This window comes from Coffea eugenioides, chromosome 8 (genome assembly GCF_003713205.1).
Source record: "Coffea eugenioides isolate CCC68of chromosome 8, Ceug_1.0, whole genome shotgun sequence".
In the NCBI taxonomy this organism is placed as follows: domain Eukaryota; kingdom Viridiplantae; phylum Streptophyta; class Magnoliopsida; order Gentianales; family Rubiaceae; genus Coffea; species Coffea eugenioides.
In genome coordinates this window covers 21,845,355-21,864,540 of record NC_040042.1, presented here as the reverse complement: position 1 = coordinate 21,864,540, position 19,186 = coordinate 21,845,355, and the positions used below count along the sequence as shown (strand labels likewise).

General features: G+C 36.4%; 1 protein-coding gene and 1 pseudogene across 1 annotated transcript; both read left to right on the top strand.

Annotated features, from left to right (window-relative positions):
* Positions 1 to 11,635: 11,635 nt before the first annotated feature.
* LOC113780409 lies at positions 11,636 to 13,680 on the top strand (annotated as a pseudogene).
* Positions 13,681 to 15,136: 1,456 nt separating this feature from the next.
* LOC113780407 (LRR receptor-like serine/threonine-protein kinase EFR) lies at positions 15,137 to 17,316 on the top strand. The gene is made up of 4 exons (XM_027326211.1): positions 15,137 to 15,629; positions 16,273 to 16,692; positions 16,779 to 16,996; positions 17,068 to 17,316. Exons 1-4 carry the CDS (start codon positions 15,137 to 15,139, stop codon positions 17,314 to 17,316), a joined length of 1,380 nt encoding a protein of 459 aa, XP_027182012.1.
* The last annotated feature ends 1,870 nt before the right edge of the window (positions 17,317 to 19,186 follow it).

Here is a 19,186-nt window from a genome sequence, read left to right as displayed (position 1 = left end):
ATGGGATTATTTTGTTAATTGGATATCAAGGGCCCGATGTGCAATTTGACTTATTAATCTCCTGTCAGATTAATCAATTAAATCCGTAATTGTTTAGTTGGTTAATATTAGTGACAACTAGTATTTTCACATACTAGAGGAACATGCAATCTGATTTAAATAACCCTCGTAGCGTGTTATTAATTTGGGTTAGGCTTTTCTAGTTTTTAATGCAATTAGAAAATTAATTCCTACGGTCGTACCTAGGAGTATTTCCTGGTTAGGGGTAATCAACGGTCGTACCTTGGTTATCAATAAATTAAGGAAAAGCTGGTCGTTAGATTTTATCGGCGACTATAACTAACCTATTAATAAAATTAAGTGAACCTTCTTTGCATCAATGATCGGATGAATGGACTGTGTCTGCGTAGTTGTATCCTCGGCTAGAATTTATTTATCATTTATTTAATTGCTATTTACAATTGTATTAATTAATTAATTATTTTTAGTTAAATTGTTTAATTATTTTTAGTTTATTTCTGATAAAAATCCCCCGTGTCCCGAACTTGAAAGGAATCAAATTTTTCCCAGTCCCTGTGGATTCGACCCTACTCACTACTATACACAGAAAATTTATTTTTCTCGAGTAGGTATTTATTATTGCACAGGCTCGACACCTGCCACAATCACTTCTCCCTCTCATCAAATACCGCACTCCATTATTATCAATCGCACCACTATCAATTTTTTACTATCTCTGAAATTTATCTGTATTTTTTGTCTTCCTGTCTCTTTCATTCTATAAAAATTTTAGACCCTATCTTCTTCTTTTTTTTCCAATAGTTTTACTCTTTACAAATGTTAGCCAATTGAAGTTATCAAATTAACAAGGTGTAGACTGACAGGTTGTCGAAGCCTGTGCAATAATAAAACCTGCTCAAACTAAAAGTAATTTCTGTAGATAGTGGTAAGCAGGGTCGAATCCACAGGGACTGGGAGTAATTTCTTTTCAAATTCACAGTGACAAGGGGGTGTTTTTATGCAGGATGTGACAATCAAAGAAATTCAACTAAAATCTAAAAAGCTACTAAAAATTAAATAACAAATTACTGAAATCAAATGAGTGATAATTAAGGATCTAGCCAAGAAATAACTTCAGCAACGGTTCACCCAATTGATCATCGATAAGCAAAGGCAATTCCAATTATTTACTAATAAATAGGTTATAACTACCAAACAGGCGATGGCAGTCAACCCCTCCTTACTGTGTCGGTGATCAAGGTACGCCCGTTAATCACTGCTCTAATTGAGAAATAATCCTAGGTACGCCCATAGAATTTAATTCCCCAATTGCCTTACGTATTAGAGGAGCCCTATTCTAACCAAATAACACACTACCAGGGTTATTTTAGATTAGCCCGCGTATTCCCCTGACACGAATCTAATCGTGCCAGTTGTCACTATTTTGAGGCAATTAAACAATTACGGATTTAATACCTCAAATGACAATAGATTATCAAATCAATTAATTATCCGGATCCAAGACAATCAATTAATTAAACAACCATAAGCACTGCAACCAGAGAATATGCAAATACCAATAAATAAGAGAAAAAGATAAAATTAAATCGATCTCACAATTTTAGATGATTCAAAGCATCCGTTACTCCTTGACTAGAGAAAATGGATTTAGCTCATCGTTGATGGAAAAACCCCATACAAAGCTGAAGTGATAGTTGCGGCCATTATGTGGTAGGAGGAATTCACTACAGACCGCAAGGAAAAATCAAATGAAAAAGCTACAGGGAAATGATTCAATGCTTCAATGGCTCCTGACATCCGAGAGGCAACTACTACTAAGAAGCAAAGGAAGGAAAAGTCAAAGGTGTAAGCTAAGCTACAGGACGAAAGGCTAAGGAAGCCAGCCGTCTTCAGTCCTCTGCTGCTCTTGCCTTGTGCGGCGGCTCCCCTTAGGGGGAAGAAGAAGACCCCTTACTTCAGCCTGCGTTCCTCCTTTTAATGCTGCCATCTGCGAATTACCAAAAAAGACTTGTATCTCCTTATTCCAGAAATGCCCTCGATTGCCTGCTATGTGAACTCTTTCTCGATAACTGTCAAATTGGCCTTTATTGTGACATTTTTGTTCTACTCCCTGAAATAAATGTAAATTACGAAAAGTGAGTAGAATCTAATAATTAATTCACATTGGGTTAAGTAATAGGAAAAATTAATAATAAAATTAACTATCAAATTGCAACCTATCAATTTCCCCCACACCTAAACCATGCTTGTCCTCAAGCATAAGAAAAGTAAACAAGCACCAATATTTGATAATGGTCATTGCTCTATCCAACAAATTGCCAAGGTATCAAGAAAAATAATAATCAAGAATCAATGGTCAAGTCCAAGAAACATCACTCCGGTTAGCTTCTAAACCACAAACTCCTCTAATTTTAGGTTAACTAATCTAAGAAAAAGGAATGACGCATAACATTTATCAGTAAATGGTCCAACTATTAACCAAAATCTTCAACATTAAATCCATAATTCGGCAAGCTGACTTTTATTACACACTAACACAACCTTCACTTGTTTTTTCTACTTTTTTTTTTTTTTTTTTTTTTCAATAGTAACAAAAGACTTAGTCGCTAGCCATTTGAGCCTTTTGACGCGAACTCCAACATTGGCCAGATGAAGGAGCCCGGTTACTCAGCTTCTATCGCCGCGTGACCACGTACTCATAGCAATTACTACTTTTTGACGCGAGAATCAACACTTTTAGGTGCAGATCCCCGGTTACTCAGTAGTAACTAATAGCGGAGTACAGTCAAGTTTATGCATAGCTAAAAATCACAAAAAGTCAATATAACACAAGAACCAAAAGAAAACTTGCATCAGCTAGCCTCATTTTCAAACATGGAGAACTAAAGTTAATAACCGGACCAATTCACTAAAAATGCCAACAATCATTCCCTATGCCTAAGAAAGTTAACCAAAAATTATAAGAGTAAAACAATTATTGATATTCACCAAAGAGATGTTCTTGAATTCAACCACATTAACTTGATACCCTTTTATTATTAAAATTGGCAATAGTAGAAACAGAGACAATAATCCAACATCAAACCTTGGCATGCACTTACGAGCCAATCACTAAAAAGAAAAAAAAAATGAACGAGAGGTGGACAAATAACAAACTAAAAATAAAGAACTAGTATAGCTGTCCCCCCCACACCTAGATCCTACATTGTCCTCAATGGAGGGATTAAAGCAATTAAAGCGAAGAGGGCAACGAAACTTCCCTCACGAGTGGCCAAAGGATAGGAGGGAACAGTGGAAGGAAGCCGAGCTCTGAGACATCCTTGCCACTTGGCGGGTGATGTTCGTCATTCGTTCATCTACGTTGTGAACCTGTGCTTGTAAGTGGCGCCACTCACCATTGACGCCAATTATCACCCCAAACAACAAAAGACAGAATATCCAACAAAGATAGCAATCACCAACGCACATTCATAGTCACCGGTGTTCCCCAACTCAACAATTAAAAGCAAACACGGGCCACCCAAGCCCAAATATGGTCAACAAAGCAACAGTTGCACTCCAAAACTAACAACCAGCAATTATTATCAACAACTAGAAACTAGCAAGGTCACGTCAATAAGCACAGGGGCTACCCAAATCAGTCAGTCAACAAGCAAACTCGGGCCATCCATACTCTCAACAAATGCATTCTAAAATTTCAACAAATATCTCCAGAAATTTCAACAAATGCTATAGCAGATCAAAGCAGTAGTAAAGCAATAGCCCCAAGTATGTACTAATCCACCAGTTGGGAACCCCGGCCGCTGAGGTCACAAACAATGGTCCCAAAATAGCAATATTAACCAATCACCAGGATGTCTTCCATAATTAATAAATGCTACCAATCTCACAAGTAAAACAAGCGGCCAGATATTCCAATTCAACATGCAAAAGCAGAATCAAATCGCCCAAATGTCACTAGACAGTTGCAGTATTTCAGCTCACCCAAAATCCCAACAAATGGCTCCAGTTGGCCAATAAAAGTCGCAACTCAAAATTATTAATTTCAATGATAACAGCTCAGGGATTGGACAATGATCACTTGGTCAACTAAATAGAAGTATGCAATTGAGGTCCAATTACCTCACCAGTACCACTGGTGTAGTAAACTGTGGAAAAGAAATCACACACTACCACTAGCCGGCCACCGATAAACCAAAATAACAACTATCAATGCCAACAATTGAGAATTTCAACAATCAAAACACAGGCAGAGCTGCCGTCCTAATTAGCAAAAGAAAATTTCACAACACCAGCCCACCCAATGTAGTCAAATCGTAACAAGGGCCCCAATAATATGGCATACCAGTGACAGCATTTCAGAAATTGAACAATTACAACCCAATCACAAAACCTCAGCAGTTAACCAGGTGGCCAACCGAACGAAATGAAGAAATTAGGGGGGGCAACTTCCAATTACCTCCACCGTAGGTAGTAGCCAGACGAAATGGGACAGTAGTGGGTGTCAGTTGTGCCGGAATCGCGTGAGGGGTTGCGGCGGTGTCGATGAAAACAGCGGCGGTCAACGGTGGAGCAGGAGCGAGCGGCGCGCTATGGAGGTGAAGATGGCGGTGGAGCGCGCAAGGTGGGCCGCGACTGGCGACGGAGAGCCGCGCTCTGGTGGAGCGCTGGGGTCGCGGGCGGCGGCTGGTTGCGGACAGTGGAGGCGATGTGGTGGACGGCACTGTCTGGCGGGCGGCGATGCGGGCTGGTGGAGGTCCGCTGAGTGGCGGCGGTGGACCAGAGAGAAGAGAGATGGGAGAGCTGCGGCGGTAGGCTGCTGCGTGATGGGAGTTGCGGCGCAAGTGGGCGGCGGGCAACAGAGAGGGAGCAGGGGAGGAAGAAAGAAGAAAGAAGAAAGAAGAAGAAGAAAGAAAGAAAAAAAGAAAGAAAGAAAAGAAGGAAAAGAAAATTTTTTTTTCTACGGAAATCAATTTTTTTAAAATTTTTTTTTTTTTGAATTTTGGAAACTAAAGCTACGTTGATAAGAAAAATTTTCTTTGTTCTTTGTTCTTTTTTTTTTTTTTTTGAATCCTTACCTTTCCCGCGAACGTGACGCGGGCACGTCATGAGGGCAAGAAAGCTCTCAGAAGTTTCAGAATTTCTGATCGTGAGCTTCCTGCACGTCCCCACGCGGGCACGTCAAGAGGGCAGGAGAGCTCCCAGAAGTTTCAGAAATTTCTGATCGTGAGCTCCCTGCACATCACCACGCGGGCGCGTCATGACTGAAGGGCACCTATAAATCAGCAAAAACGAAAATTAACACCCAAAATCAGTCAAATTCAAGGAAAGCAGATTTAAACTATGACACGAAACCAATCAAGCAATTAAAAGAAACAATTGGGTTGCCTCCCAATGAGCGCCTTTCTTTAATGTCTTTGGCTAGACATGCTATGCTTGTTCACGGGGGATAAAATCTTGTGACTCGTTTCAATGCTTCATCTTCAATATGATCCTGGTAACCCTCATAGATGGAGTAATCTTTGAGCACACGAGTTACGGGCTTCCATGGACTAGTAAATGGCGCTAAACAAGTCAACAATGATCTGCATTCTCCACTCACTCCTCCACCACACGCATTCATCGGTTCAAGATATTTTTCCATTGCCACTCTTAACTTATTCCTGTCATGAAATTTCAAATTTTCTGGTATAATAAAATCAATTTCAGTAACAGGAATTGAAGAAAATGAATTAGGAAAATATTGATTAAGGAGTGGAGAAGATGTCACCGCATTTGGAAATTGTTCACTGGATTCATTCACTTGAATAATTTGATGTTGGAGTCTCATGTCTTCCGCTTCAACTTCCTTTTCAACTGTATCTTTAAATCCGTTTTCTTGAAACTCTTGCAGTTCCATGTCATTTGGCCGGACAATTGCACTCTCATCTTCTTCTAGATCAACAATGGTTTCCGAGGGCAATTCTTCCCTTTGAGAAGCCAATCGATTCACTCTGGATGTCAATAGACATAGTTGATCTGCCAGATAATTCATTGCATCCTTCATCATCTCATCCTCCATTTGTGTCTCCTGTTGGAATTGGTATGTGTTAGTAGCTATTGGTTCAACTATTTCTTCAGGATACATACCTGACATAGATGACGATTCTTGAGACTCATACTGCTGAAAATTCATTGGCCCCGTTGAATAATTATAATTGGAGTTTTCCCACCATCCTTGATCATACCCGTATGGATTAGGGTCATACCACGTTTGAGACCAGGGTGAAAAATCTCCGTAATTATTGAATGGGACACTCTGATTATCTTGATATTCGGGGCACATACCTGTTGAATGATCCCTGGCATAACAAATTTTACAGGTTGCAGCAGCCATTCTTTTTCTAATAGAGTTTACTGCCTCTGCATATGCAGACTCAGCAATAAAGCTAGTCACATCGCATTTTCCGGAAATGAAAATCCAGTATTTCACCATGGATTTTATTGTTAAACAAGATGAAAAAGGTGGCAGTGAGGCAAAAAAATGAAATTGAGAGTTGGAATATAAAGAAATGACTATTATGTTTGTTAAGCAAAAAAGTCTAGCAATTACTCATTGGTTCTCTCTTTTATTTACCTATTGATTGTTATTTTACTATAAAGGTAAATTTTTGTCTCTATTTTTGTCTCTATAAATATATATATATATATATAGAAAAAAATATTAAAGAAGTGTATGCTTAATATCTTGAAAAAAAATTTAATCTATAATGATTTACATGATAAAAGAATTGTTAACGCATTTAAGGAGAGGGTTAGTTTAGGTGGTACGGTGAGAAGAGTTTTCTAGAAAAAAGTCAATTTATCAATATCCGACAAAACATATTATGTTATACCCATATATCAAAACTTATAATATAAAAAAATAAAGTATAACCAATTTATTTTCTTCCATTTTTAGAAAAAAATCTTTCTCCTATCTTGTGCCCCTAAAATTGTTGACTGTATTTAGATTAGCATTTTTCATAAAGTTTAACGTATATTTTACAAAAATTCTCCGTAATATGTGTTTTTAGAGTTCTCAAAATTATTAAAAATCACCATCATTTCTCTCTTCTCTTATACATCAGTTAGTCATCAGATGCCTCCTACAATTTTCATATCTTCTATTATGGTACCACCCTCTCTATTATTTTTTTTGTCATTTCTGTCATATCCCTGCAATCCTCTTTCTTCTTCTCTCCCTTCTCCGCCCATCCTTGTAATTCATATTTCTTCTTCAACCTTTCCTGTTACTTTTCAACACCTCACCATTTTCTTCCCTCGCTCCTCCCCCTATACCTAACCTCTAAATTCATATCCCTTCGACTCAATATATTTAACTTTACCTATCATAATGAAAATATAAAATTGAAAATTAATTACAATGGTTGCAATTATTAGTATCTAAAAATGGAAATGAAAAACTGATAATATCTATAATATCCTCAAGTACTACAATCAATTCATATATATATATATATTTTAACATAGCAAATACATATTGAGAAAATGACCTGTTTCATTCCTCACATTTCGTAAAATTATTCTTTTCGTCCCTCACATTTAAAACGAAGCAAATTGGTCCTTCACATTTAAAAACCCAAGTTTTTACATCCTAGAAATAAACTCTCAATTGTGAATCAAACCATGTAACAACTCGGTTACAAATTTTGGGGGTAGAATTGGTAGTTCACGCGTAAAAACATATTTCCAACAAATAAATTAAAGCAATTAAAAAATCTTAATTAAAACCCATTTGCTTCTTCAAAAGAACGAAATAGTGCAAAAACTCTCAAGCACTAAACCCTTAGTGCAACAAAACTGAGGAGTATGTCATCCTCAGTTTCATCATTAGTAGAATTTTGAGTGATACTAGCGATAATTTCTTCTAAACTTGATACCTTTGAACTTGTATCATTTTTCACTCAGATAATTCATTAGATAATTGATTAAATGAGTGTTTTTTTTTTTATTGAAATGTGAGTACACTAGACAGATTAATAAATTATTAATATATCAATTAATTAATACCTCTTTAAATCAATAGAATTTGTATCATTCCAAGGTTGTTATTTATAGAGATTTTATTGTAAATAATAATCAGTAATAATAATACTTCTCACAGTAGAAGAAAAAGACTTTCTGAAACAATTTTTTGGATTGTACATTCGCATATGAATAAAAAGAATAAAAGGAATAAAAAGAATAAAAACATCTTGAGGAGAGGTTTATGTGCCTTCAGTCATTGAACAGGTTTAGTAAGTACATATTCATAAGATTGTAGTCAGTGACGGAGCCAGGAATTTTTTTTGGGGGGGCCAAAATTTTTTCCTAATAAAATTATCTTTATATATTATGTTCAAAATAATTTCTTCTATTTAAATATATGACATCTAAAAATATCAAATATTAAATTTAATTATAAAGGTATGTCTATTCATAAATATACGGTACAGTCATAACAAAAATTAATAAAAAAGATAACATTTGATTAAATATCTTATAATATTACAAACCATCCAATTTGCACATTATGAGAAGATGCTCTCCAATATGTCACCTATGCAATATATATATATATATATATATATATATATATATAACCTGGTAATATAAATGTAACTATTTTCAATTAAAAAAGATAAAAGTTATGTTAGCATACTTTGAAATTTCAACATCTTTTCTTAGAAGTAAATTGAGCTCTACGCTCTTTCATAGAATTAAATTCATCTATGATTGAATTACTGTTAAATTTTTCAGCAACTTCTTTTTCTATATACACAGTTAGACAATCATTCAAGAAATTATCTTCCATCTTGTTTTGGAGATTTGTCTTGATTATTTTCATAATTGAAAATGCCCGCTCTGAAGTTGCAGTTGATACAGGAAGAGTAAAAACAAGTCTAATCAATCTATCAATAACAGGATATGTCACTGATTTTCTTGTCTTCACTAAGCCTTGACATAACTCATTAATACCAGATAATTCTTGCAATTCAGGATAATTTGGAATGTCGAGGTCAAAATGTTGAAGTTCTATTCTTAAACGTACTAGTTCTTGCTCTATATAAAGAAGATGAGTAATTTCCATAATGTCTTTCATAAGATGCAAAGTGAAAACAAACTTAAAGGATAACAACTGATTCAAAGCAAAATTTGCATCTCCACGTTAAGAGTATGAGCCTCCATCTACTGCAATGTTACTTAAAACCACACAAGTAGCATTGAACATTTTCAGTAAACTAGAAATAGAATCCAAATGAGAACTCCAACGAGTATCTCCAGCTTGTTTTAAAGTGCCAATTTAATTAAGCTCCCTTCCAGTTTCAAGTTCACCATTAGCAATCTTAGTAGCAACTTCAATTGCTTGAGTCTCCTTTAATTCATCATTACATTTGTTAGATGCAGTAACAATGTTGATAATGAAAACTAAATTCGAGAAGAATTGGTGAGCAAAAGCTACTTCTCTAGAAACTACAACTAAAGCAAGTTGAAGCCTATGAGCCAAACAATGAATGTAATAGGCATATGGACATTCATGGCAAATTAAAGCTTGCAAGCCATTCCATTCAAAGATGACTAATTCATATATATATATATATATCAACTCTCATAATATAAACTAAAATTGAAAAATTTTAGGGGGGGCCAATTTTATTTTACACACATATTTACATATTATGAATTAAAATTCTCAAAACTTAGGGGGGGCCATGGCCCCCCTCTGCCCCCCCTGGCTCCATCATTGATTGTAGTACATTGGAAATAATACGCCTAGTTCAAGAATATTCAGCATCGACTAAAGCTGTCAGGAAGCAAAAAAAATTTTTAGACAAAACTTTAAGGTTCCTTGAAAATATGAAAAATATTGTACTTCAGTTAAAACATCAATGGAAGAATCGCAAAGCATCAGATACAAAATTCTAGTCAAGCTTATTTAAAACTTATTCCTCTCTAGCATAGCCAAATTCCAGTCACTTTACTTAAAGTTCACTCAATTATCGCCAATTATGCCTTTCTTGCATCTTTGATCTTCCTCGATTTGTAGTCTAGAAGGGTCTTTCTTCATCCATACAGAAAGTTGCAATCGAGGTCCGTAACCAGCAAACGTTTTATGAACTAATTAAAAACAATCCCTACATGACCAATTAAGGCATAATTGCTCTCTTACTGAGACAATTGACTTCTTCTTTTTTTTTTTTTTTTGGGGGGGGGGGGGGGGGGTGTTTGGACAGAGATACAAGAAGAAACAGAAAAAAGAAATGGTTTTACTTTATATAATTTAGAGAAGGCTATTGCAACGTATCGTCAATTGTTTAGTTTCCAATTTCCATTGGCATTTGAAATGCAGTGTGACGCCAAAAACCTTAGAATTTAAAGATTCCTTTCCAACAAAACAAATCAAAATTTTATCTGTGCCTTCTATATAGGTCAGTATCAATTCCTCTATACTTGGCACATTTCTTAGGCTATGCTTAATATGCTTTTCCCTTCAAGCACGGTGAATTTATGTTATTTTGCAACAAAGTGCAAATTTCAAGAACAATATTCTTTGAAATTCATATCATTTTTGAATTGGCTAAGGTCATGAAAAACGCATATTCTATGCACCAAAAAAAGAAAAAGAAAAAGAAAAAGGAACAACATAAATGGGGAATTGAACATTTCTCAAGAACATTGTCATATTGTATATCTTCCAACTTAAAGAGTCAAAATTTTATCTTTGCCTTCGTAGCATAAATGAATATGTATTCTATATGCTTGAGCCATTGCTTATATTATTCTCAATATGCTTTTCCTTCCAGGTGGACTAACCTTTCATGATTTCACAATCATTATATTACTTTGCAAGTATTATGCCAATTTAAAGAACGATCTTCTTTGAAATTGATATGATTCTTGAATCGGATAGATTATGTAAAACACATCCTTTATAGCACAAAAAGAAAAGTACATTTTTTTTTTCAACTCTTGCAAAGGAAAAGGGGGAAAGGGAGAGGTGTGAAAGGACGTCATTGACTAATGCCTCTACTTCAAGGCCATGTTCTTTTTCTATCTAGTGGTTTTACTTAGAATTATAGATAGATGTTTCCTTTTAGAGCAAGTTAAGAAAATAAGAGAAGGGAATTGAATATTATCTCAAGATTGTTAGATTCTATAAGACAAATACCTTTCTTTCCTACTTAAATTATCTAAATTTAAAAAAAAAAAACTAAATTTTCTCTATGCCTTTCTTAGACCAAGACAATAGCTATCCTTTGCCTATTTCTTAGGTTATGCTCTCTATGCTTTTCTTTTCAAGTAGACTAATCTTTCACTTTTTCTCTACAATAAGTTTTGGTCATTCTGGGCATACTACCAAAGTGCCAAATAAAACTCAACCTGTATACTGGGAAAGGGAAAAAAAACATATTTTCCTAAATTCATATCATTCTTGAGTAGCTATTCTTTTGAAATCATATCATTCTTGAGTAGCTAATCTTTCACAACCTCTGTACTACAAAAGAAAAACAGCACATTTTCCGAAATTTGCAAAAGTTCTCAAAATTTTCTTGATAAGAAAAGTAGCACTTAAGAATTATTTTTCAGCAATATGGCCGAGAGTGTTGTAGGCTTTCTGATTAACCAGCTCTCAGCCTTACTTTCCCAAGAGACCACGCTTTTGGGAGGCCTTCAACCAGATGTTCAGTTCATCAAAGATGAACTCGGAAGCATGAAGGCTTTCCTCAGACAAGCAGAAGCAAAGGAGGACAATGATTCTCAACTCCAAGAATGGGTCAAGCAGGTTCGAGAAGTTGCATATGATACAGAGGATGTTCTCAATGATTTTGCCTTCCGCTTTGCTCGTGGACATGCGGATGGATTGTGTGGCCGCGTTGGAAAGATCTACAACTCAATAAAAAATCTGAAAGCCCGCCATCGGATTTCTTTGGAGATAAAAGATATCAAGGCCAGAGTTGCAGAGATTTCTGCAAGGCGTCAGAGGTACCAACCTCTGTATAGTAGTCAAGAAAGAGACTCCAGCTCTTCCAATGTGGCAAATGCAGATTATGATATTCGTGATCAGGCACTCCTAATTGAAGAAGCTAAGCTTGTTGGCATCGATCAGCCCAAAAAAGAGCTCATCTCCAAAATCCTTGATGACCATTCCCACTTGAAACTAGTTTCAGTGGTGGGAATGGGGGGACTCGGTAAAACCACCCTGGTGAAAAAGGTCTACGATGATGCTGCAGTGAAGAAACAATTTCAGAGCCATGCTTGGATAACTGTTTCTCAAAATTTTCAATTCAAAGTCATCATCAAGAACTTGATTCAACAATTGTACGAGGAAATCAGACAGCCGGTGCCTCCGCAAGTGGAATCCATGGATGGTATTAGGCTCAGCGAATTTGTCAAGGACTTCCTCAAAGAAAGAAGGTACATCCTTGTCCTTGATGATGTGTGGAGTCAAAATGCTTGGCAAACTATCAAATATGTAGTCGTGTTGTATTGACAACACGAATTACCGATGTAGCTTCTGCATCCTGTTTAGCATCCCATGACTTTATCCATAAGATGCGTCCTCTCTCTTATGAAGATTCTTGGACTCTTTTTTGCAATAGAACATTTCAAAGTAATGGTTGCCCTTCGAATCTAGAAGAAGTTTGTAGAAAAATACTAAAAAAATGTGAGGGCCTACCACTTGGAATTGTAACAATGGGTGGTGTTTTGGCTTTGAAGGACAAGGATAAGATAGATGAATGGGAGATGATTTTTCGTGGCTTTGGCAGTGAGGTAGATGGTAGCGGTAAGCTTGATAGAATTAGAAGGATACTCTTACTCAGCTACAACGATTTGTCTCACCATCTCAAAAATTGCCTATTATATCTAAGTATCTATCCTGAAGATCATCCAATTAATGTCGAAATTTTACTTGATAAATGGATAGCACTGGGATTTATAGAAGAAGAAGAAGAAGAAGGAATGATAGCTACTGATATAGCTATGAGATATCTAGAACAACTCATCAACAGAAGCTTAATCCAAGTTAAAGAAATATGGGATGATGGCAAATTGGTGAACTGTGGTCTTCATGATTTTCTGCGTGAAATTATTGTTTCAAAATCTAAAGAGCAGAGCTTCACAGCCATAATCACTGGATATTGCACAAGATGGCCCGACAACGTTCGACACCTAGCAATTCATAACTTCACTGATAATCCTCCACAAGGTTTCAGCAGGTTAAAGTGTCTTCGGTCCGTGGAAACATTCGGGTATGAAGATCCTCTCACAACTTCATTTTTGTCCAAGTTTTTATGTGGTGGTCCCAAGTTCCTAAAGGTGTTAGATTTAGTGGGAGCTGAATTGGACAACATCCCGAAGGAAGTTTTCAAACTATTTCATCTCGAGTATCTGGATCTAAGTGGCACCAGAGTTAAAATCATTCCAAAATCTATTGGGCAGCTTCAAAACCTAGAATTTTTAATTCTGGAAGACACTCATATAATGGAGTTGCCTGTGGAAATTCTAAAGCTGAGAAAACTCCGTTACCTTGCCATAGGCAGAAGGGGTGATTATTCAAATAACTTTTCAATTTGGGGCTTTAAATCTCCGGATGGAATTGGAAAGCTTACTTCCTTGGAGACAGTGGTAAAATAGTAAGGGAGGTTGGGAAGCTCATTCAGTTGCGGCAATTATCCATCACAAAGCTGAGAAGAGAAGATGGAAAGGAGTTGGTCTCCTCCCTATTGAGGCTGACCAACCTTCGAGAGTTGTATATCTACTCCATTAAAGAAGAGGAGACCCTTAATCTCCAACATTCCGTCTCTCCAAGACTTGGATTTCTTACAACGCTGTCGTTGAGTGGGAGTTTAGAAAGAGAGTACCGGAATGGGTAATGTCACTTCAATCCTTGCGCACTTTAGTCTTGCTGAATAGTGAGTTGAGTGAAGATGAGAACGCAATAGGCTGCCTTGGACATTTGCCCAACTTGATGGAACTTACTCTCCATCGTGCTTATGAAGGGGAGACGTTGTGCTTTAAGGCTGGAAGATTCCCAAAACTCCAGAAATTAGAATTTGGACAATTAAAAAGATTGAAATGGGTAAGAGTGGAAGAAGAATCGTTGTCTAGTCTCCAAAAGTTTTTTATTGTTGGTTGCAAGCTTATGGAGGGCCTGCCTTTGGGCCTCCAAAACTTGACCGGGCTTAAATTTCTTGGATTGTATGACATGTCTGATGAGCTAATCCACAAAGTACAGAATTTGGACAAACAAAGTGAAAATTATCAGACAATTTCTCTTATCCCTCAAGTTGGCATTGGACACTGGATAAATGGTGAATGGAAAGGAGAGTTCCTCTAAGAGAAGATAGGTGACGGACAATCTGTTGCAGTCATCAACATTTAAATTGTGGTGTTTGTTGTCAATTACTTTTTCCTACTTCTTATCCTTGTAATAAAATCATGACTCTGGATTGCTATTCAACCACAATTAGTTCCTTAGATAGTTAGATATATATGTGTTTCTACATGTATGAAGATTTGATTTGTATAATTATCTTGATTCTTGGTTAAGAATGTTTTGGTTTAGTAAAAAGATATAGAGACAAGTAGCATCTAAACATTCTATGATTGAAAATGGAGAATAAATTAGTAATGTGGATAAATTTTCATTAGGAGTAGGGAAACCTCGCTAATTCATAAAGGGTATATACATTATTTCCTAAAATTCTGCAGAATTTGTGGTGAGGTTTTCCTTTTTGATTTATTACTAAATCCGTTTTTTTATTCTTGTGGCTTTCTTTTATTTCGAAATAGTGTCCTAGCGTCATTCTTTGGGTTAGGACCCGAATTTATACTTGATGGATTAAGCAGGAAAACAAAATATTTTGGGAAATGTGAGAAACTATATTTATCCTTTTTCCTAATAATAGATTATTAAGGATTTTCAAGTCCAAAAAGATAGTGAGATTATTGAGATTTTCAAATTGTTTTAGTAGTTGACTTGGCATTGAGTTCACATTCAGCCTTGAATTTAATCTCAATATTTGACTTACAGCCTTTGTTGTCAATTATACCAGTCAACTTTTGTTGCATATATTCTGAGTAGTTAACTATGCATATCTGCATATATTTTGTTTTTTTATCTCTGCTTGACATCAAGGGTCTAATACAAGGAGATCCATTCCAGGCTCTAAGCTCCTGGAATGATTCCATTCACTTTTGCGATTGGCGTGGAGTCACATGTGGCCAGCTTCGTCAAAGAGTCACTGTCTTGAATATGTCATCATTTCACTTGGTTGGTTCTCTATCTCCCTCCATAGGAAACCTTACCTTTCTCAGAGAAAATATTCAGGATAACAACTTTCATAGTACGATTCCTGAAAAAGTAGGCAGACTTTTTCGGCTTCAGTATCTTCGTTTTGCCAATAATTCCTTTGAGGGAGAACTTCCATTAAATATCACGGATTGTTCAGAGCTAAGTATTCTTGATTTAAGGGGTAACAGGCTCATCGGGGGAATTCGAGATGACTTGAGCACTTTATCTAAGCTTTATGCTCTGAGCCTTTCCAGGAATAATTTCTCAGGCAGCATTCCACCATCTATGGGTAATATTTCCTCTCTTCAAATACTTAGCATATCAAGAAACAATCTAGGTGGAAATATTCCAGCTGAGATTGGTCGGCTTTCAAATCTGCATGTCCTTGAGCTGTCCTCAAATAAAGTTTTAGGTGCAGTTCCTCCTCAGCTCTACAACATTTCGAATCTTTTCTATTACTAACAATCTATTAAGTGGACGGTTTCCTGCTACTGTGGGATTGACTCTTCCAAACCTTACTTTATTTTTGGCTGATTTGAACCAATTCTTTGGATCAATTCCAACTACATTAGCAAATGCTTCATGGCTCATAAAAATTAGCATAGGAGACAATTCACTCACAGGACCAATTCCACAAAATCTAGGTAGCCTGAGAGAACTTCAGGTTTTACATTTTGGCCATAATCCCCTTGGAACTGATAAAGCAAATGATATTAGCTTTATTTCCTCCTTATCAAATTGCACAAATCTACAAATATTGAGTTTGTCAAGAATTCAAATTGGAGGCATACTACCAACTGCCATTGCCAATCTTTCAACCAAATTCACATCTTTTTGGCTGAATGATAACATTATATCTGGTAGCTGACCTTCTGGGATTGGAAACCTTGCAAGCTTGGGCTATCTCGATGTGCGTAACATTTCTCTCTCAGGCATTATTCCTGATTCCGTGGGGAAACTTGTCAAAATGCAGGAGCTTTATCTGTCTGAAAATAGCTTCACAGGAGAAATTCCTTCAACAATCGGTGACATTTCTGAACTACAGATTCTTGTATTAGAACAGAACATGCTTACAGGTAACATTCCTGTTTCTTTGAGTAACTGCAGTAACTTGCAAGGATTTACTGTTAGTCAGAATCGCCTAAGTGGAGCTTTACCTAAAGAACTTCTTGCTCTTTCATCTCTCTCTCTTGGCCTCCTCTTAGCTCAAAACCAATTCACCGGATCATTACCATCAGAAGTTGGCAATATGAAGAATCTAGTGTCATTGGATATTTCAGAAAACAAATTATCTGGTGAAATTCCAACCTCTATTGATGGTTGTGAGATGTTGGAATATCTTAGGTTGAAAGGTAACTTTTGGAAGGCTCTGTACCTTCTACTTTAGGAGAATTGAAAAGCATTCAGGTCATAGATCTATCTCAGAATAATTTGTCAGGGCAAATTCCAGCTTCTTTGGCAAAATTAAACTTCATCAGCACTCTAAATCTTTCCTATAATATGCTAGAGGGTGAAGTGCCAATGGATGGGATCTTTGCAAACTCTAGTGCCCTTTCAGCACTGGGGAATGGAAAGCTATGCGGAGGAATCAAAGCATTGAACTTATCATCTTGTCCTAAACCTACCAAAAAGAAAGCAAAGCTGGCTACTCGTATAGTAATAGCCATTGCCATTACTATTCCTCTAGCTATAGTTTTACTACTCATATCTGCCTATGCAATTCATAGACTAAGAAGCTCAAAACAACAATTACCTTTTACCTCTGCAGTAGAAAACAGAATCAGAAGCTCTCATATGCAGAATTATATGATTCCACCAATGGTTTTTCTTCAGAAAATTTGATTGGTGAAGGTAAATATGGCTCTGTTTACAAAGGGGTCCTCAAACCTGGTGAGCAAATGCTGTTGCTGTTAAGGTTCTTAAGCTCCACCAACATGGTGCCCATAAGAGCTTCTTGGCTGAATGTGCAGCATTGAGAAACATCCGCCATCGAAACCTTGTCAAGATCATAACCTCTTGTTCAAGTTTAGACTTCAAGCACAACGATTTCAAGGCTTTGATTTTCGAATATGTGCCTAATGGAAGTTTAGAGAATTGGTTACATCCAAGTTCAGCTGAGGAAGAGGGACAAAGCCTAATGAAGCTCCAGTTGATACAAAGACTGAATATTGCAATCGACATTGCGTCCGCCTTGGATTACCTTCATAACCAGTGTGGGCCACCGATTATCCACTGTGATATAAAGCCAAGCAACATACTTCTAGGTGATGACTTTCGTGCCTTGGTTAGTGATTTTGGCGTAGCAAAATTTCTTTCCTCCATCGAAGGTAAATCCCATCAACATCAAAGCAGCTCAGTAGCAATTAGAGGAACAGTTGGATATGTTGCTCCAGGTACAATTACATGCCTTCTTAAGTTTAAACAATCTTTCAATTAGAATGTCCGAGATGCACACAATTATTCGACCTTTAAATCCCTTCAGCATTTCAGCTAATAATTCTTGTCCGTTCTCCTGGAACTTGAAATTGCAGAATATGGCATGGGTGGAGAGGTATCAACACAAGGAGATGTATACAGCTATGGTATTCTATTGCTTGAATTGTTTACAGGGAAAAGGCCTACTGACAGCATGTTCACAGATGATTTTAGTCTCCATAGTTATGTTAAGACGGCTCTTTCCCATCAGGTAATGGAAATTGTTGATCCAAAGATCTCAATGGAAGCAGAATCCATAGCAGGCATGATCACCAATACAAGCAAAGGCAGCGTCATCAGTCAGGAGGAATGCTACCTATCGATGTTTCGGATTGGTGTTTCATGCTCTGAAGAAATTCAGAGGGACAGGATGAATATTAAAGATGTCCTCAGTGGATTACAAGCAATCAGGAATGAGTTTATTCAGGTTATAAATGAGAGCCAAATGAGATGAGGTGGAGCAATGTGAATTATAGTTCTTAGTTGTGGATAAATCTTGTACATTCCACTCTTTAAATGCTTTGAAGTAGTACTCAATTTGATTAAATCTTTAAAGTTAAAGAAATTTTTGTGATGTGTGTAAAGCAGTCAACAAGAAGCTCCTATTTACAATCCAAAGTTGGTTAATTGCTTCTTGGAATTGTACTTCTAGTGACCTAAAAAGAGTTATCCACCTCGATTTTTCTTATTCTCTCGTACTCATAAAATTGATAGATCAACAAGGACACCAGTTTGTAGGAAGCTGGTGAGGGAGCAAGAAGATGGACAACATAATTATTCAGAAAATCAAGAATTGCAATTGCAAATAAGAATCTGTTGGCTGTGGGAGCAGTACTAGAGGTCGAACATGCGCACATTTTGGTGCCAGTTACAAGCAAGGGAAAGGAATGCAGGAGTTCAAAACTCTTCAAAACAAAGTTTGACTAGTCAATTAGTGACTGAGTATTCCTTTTGTCAATTAGTGACTGGTTCGCACATCGGAATTGGATTCGGATTCGGAATTGGATATCTTGGGTTTGGAATGAGGTCATTCATTCCAATACATTTGTTTGGTTCAAGTACCTGGAATGTGTATCATTACTATAGTTGATGTTTGGTTCGTCGACTCTTTCAGAATGGAATATAATAAATATATTATAAATCACATTGTAAATGATAGTTATTGACTCTTTGTAAATGAGATATAGGAAATTTTTACTAATTAAATATATTAGTATAAATGTATTAGTAAATTTAGTCTAACTGATTAATAATTTCTATTAGTAAACATGTATAATTATTAGTATAATTGATAATATTAATTATATTACACAAATTAATATACATTATATAATATATATAACTAATATTATTATTATTATAAGTTTGTAA

Bases quoted from the DNA above. Each gene is read 5' to 3' on its own strand.
- LOC113780407 (XM_027326211.1), top strand. From the start codon at position 15,137: ATGCATATCTGCATATATTTTGTTTTTTTATCTCTGCTTGACATCAAG. The intron at 16,693-16,778 runs GTAACTTTTGGA...ATAATTTGTCAG, and splicing joins GGAATATCTTAGGTTGAAAG to GGCAAATTCCAGCTTCTTTG. The intron at 16,997-17,067 runs GTAATAGCCATT...TGCAATTCATAG, and splicing joins CAAAGCTGGCTACTCGTATA to ACTAAGAAGCTCAAAACAAC.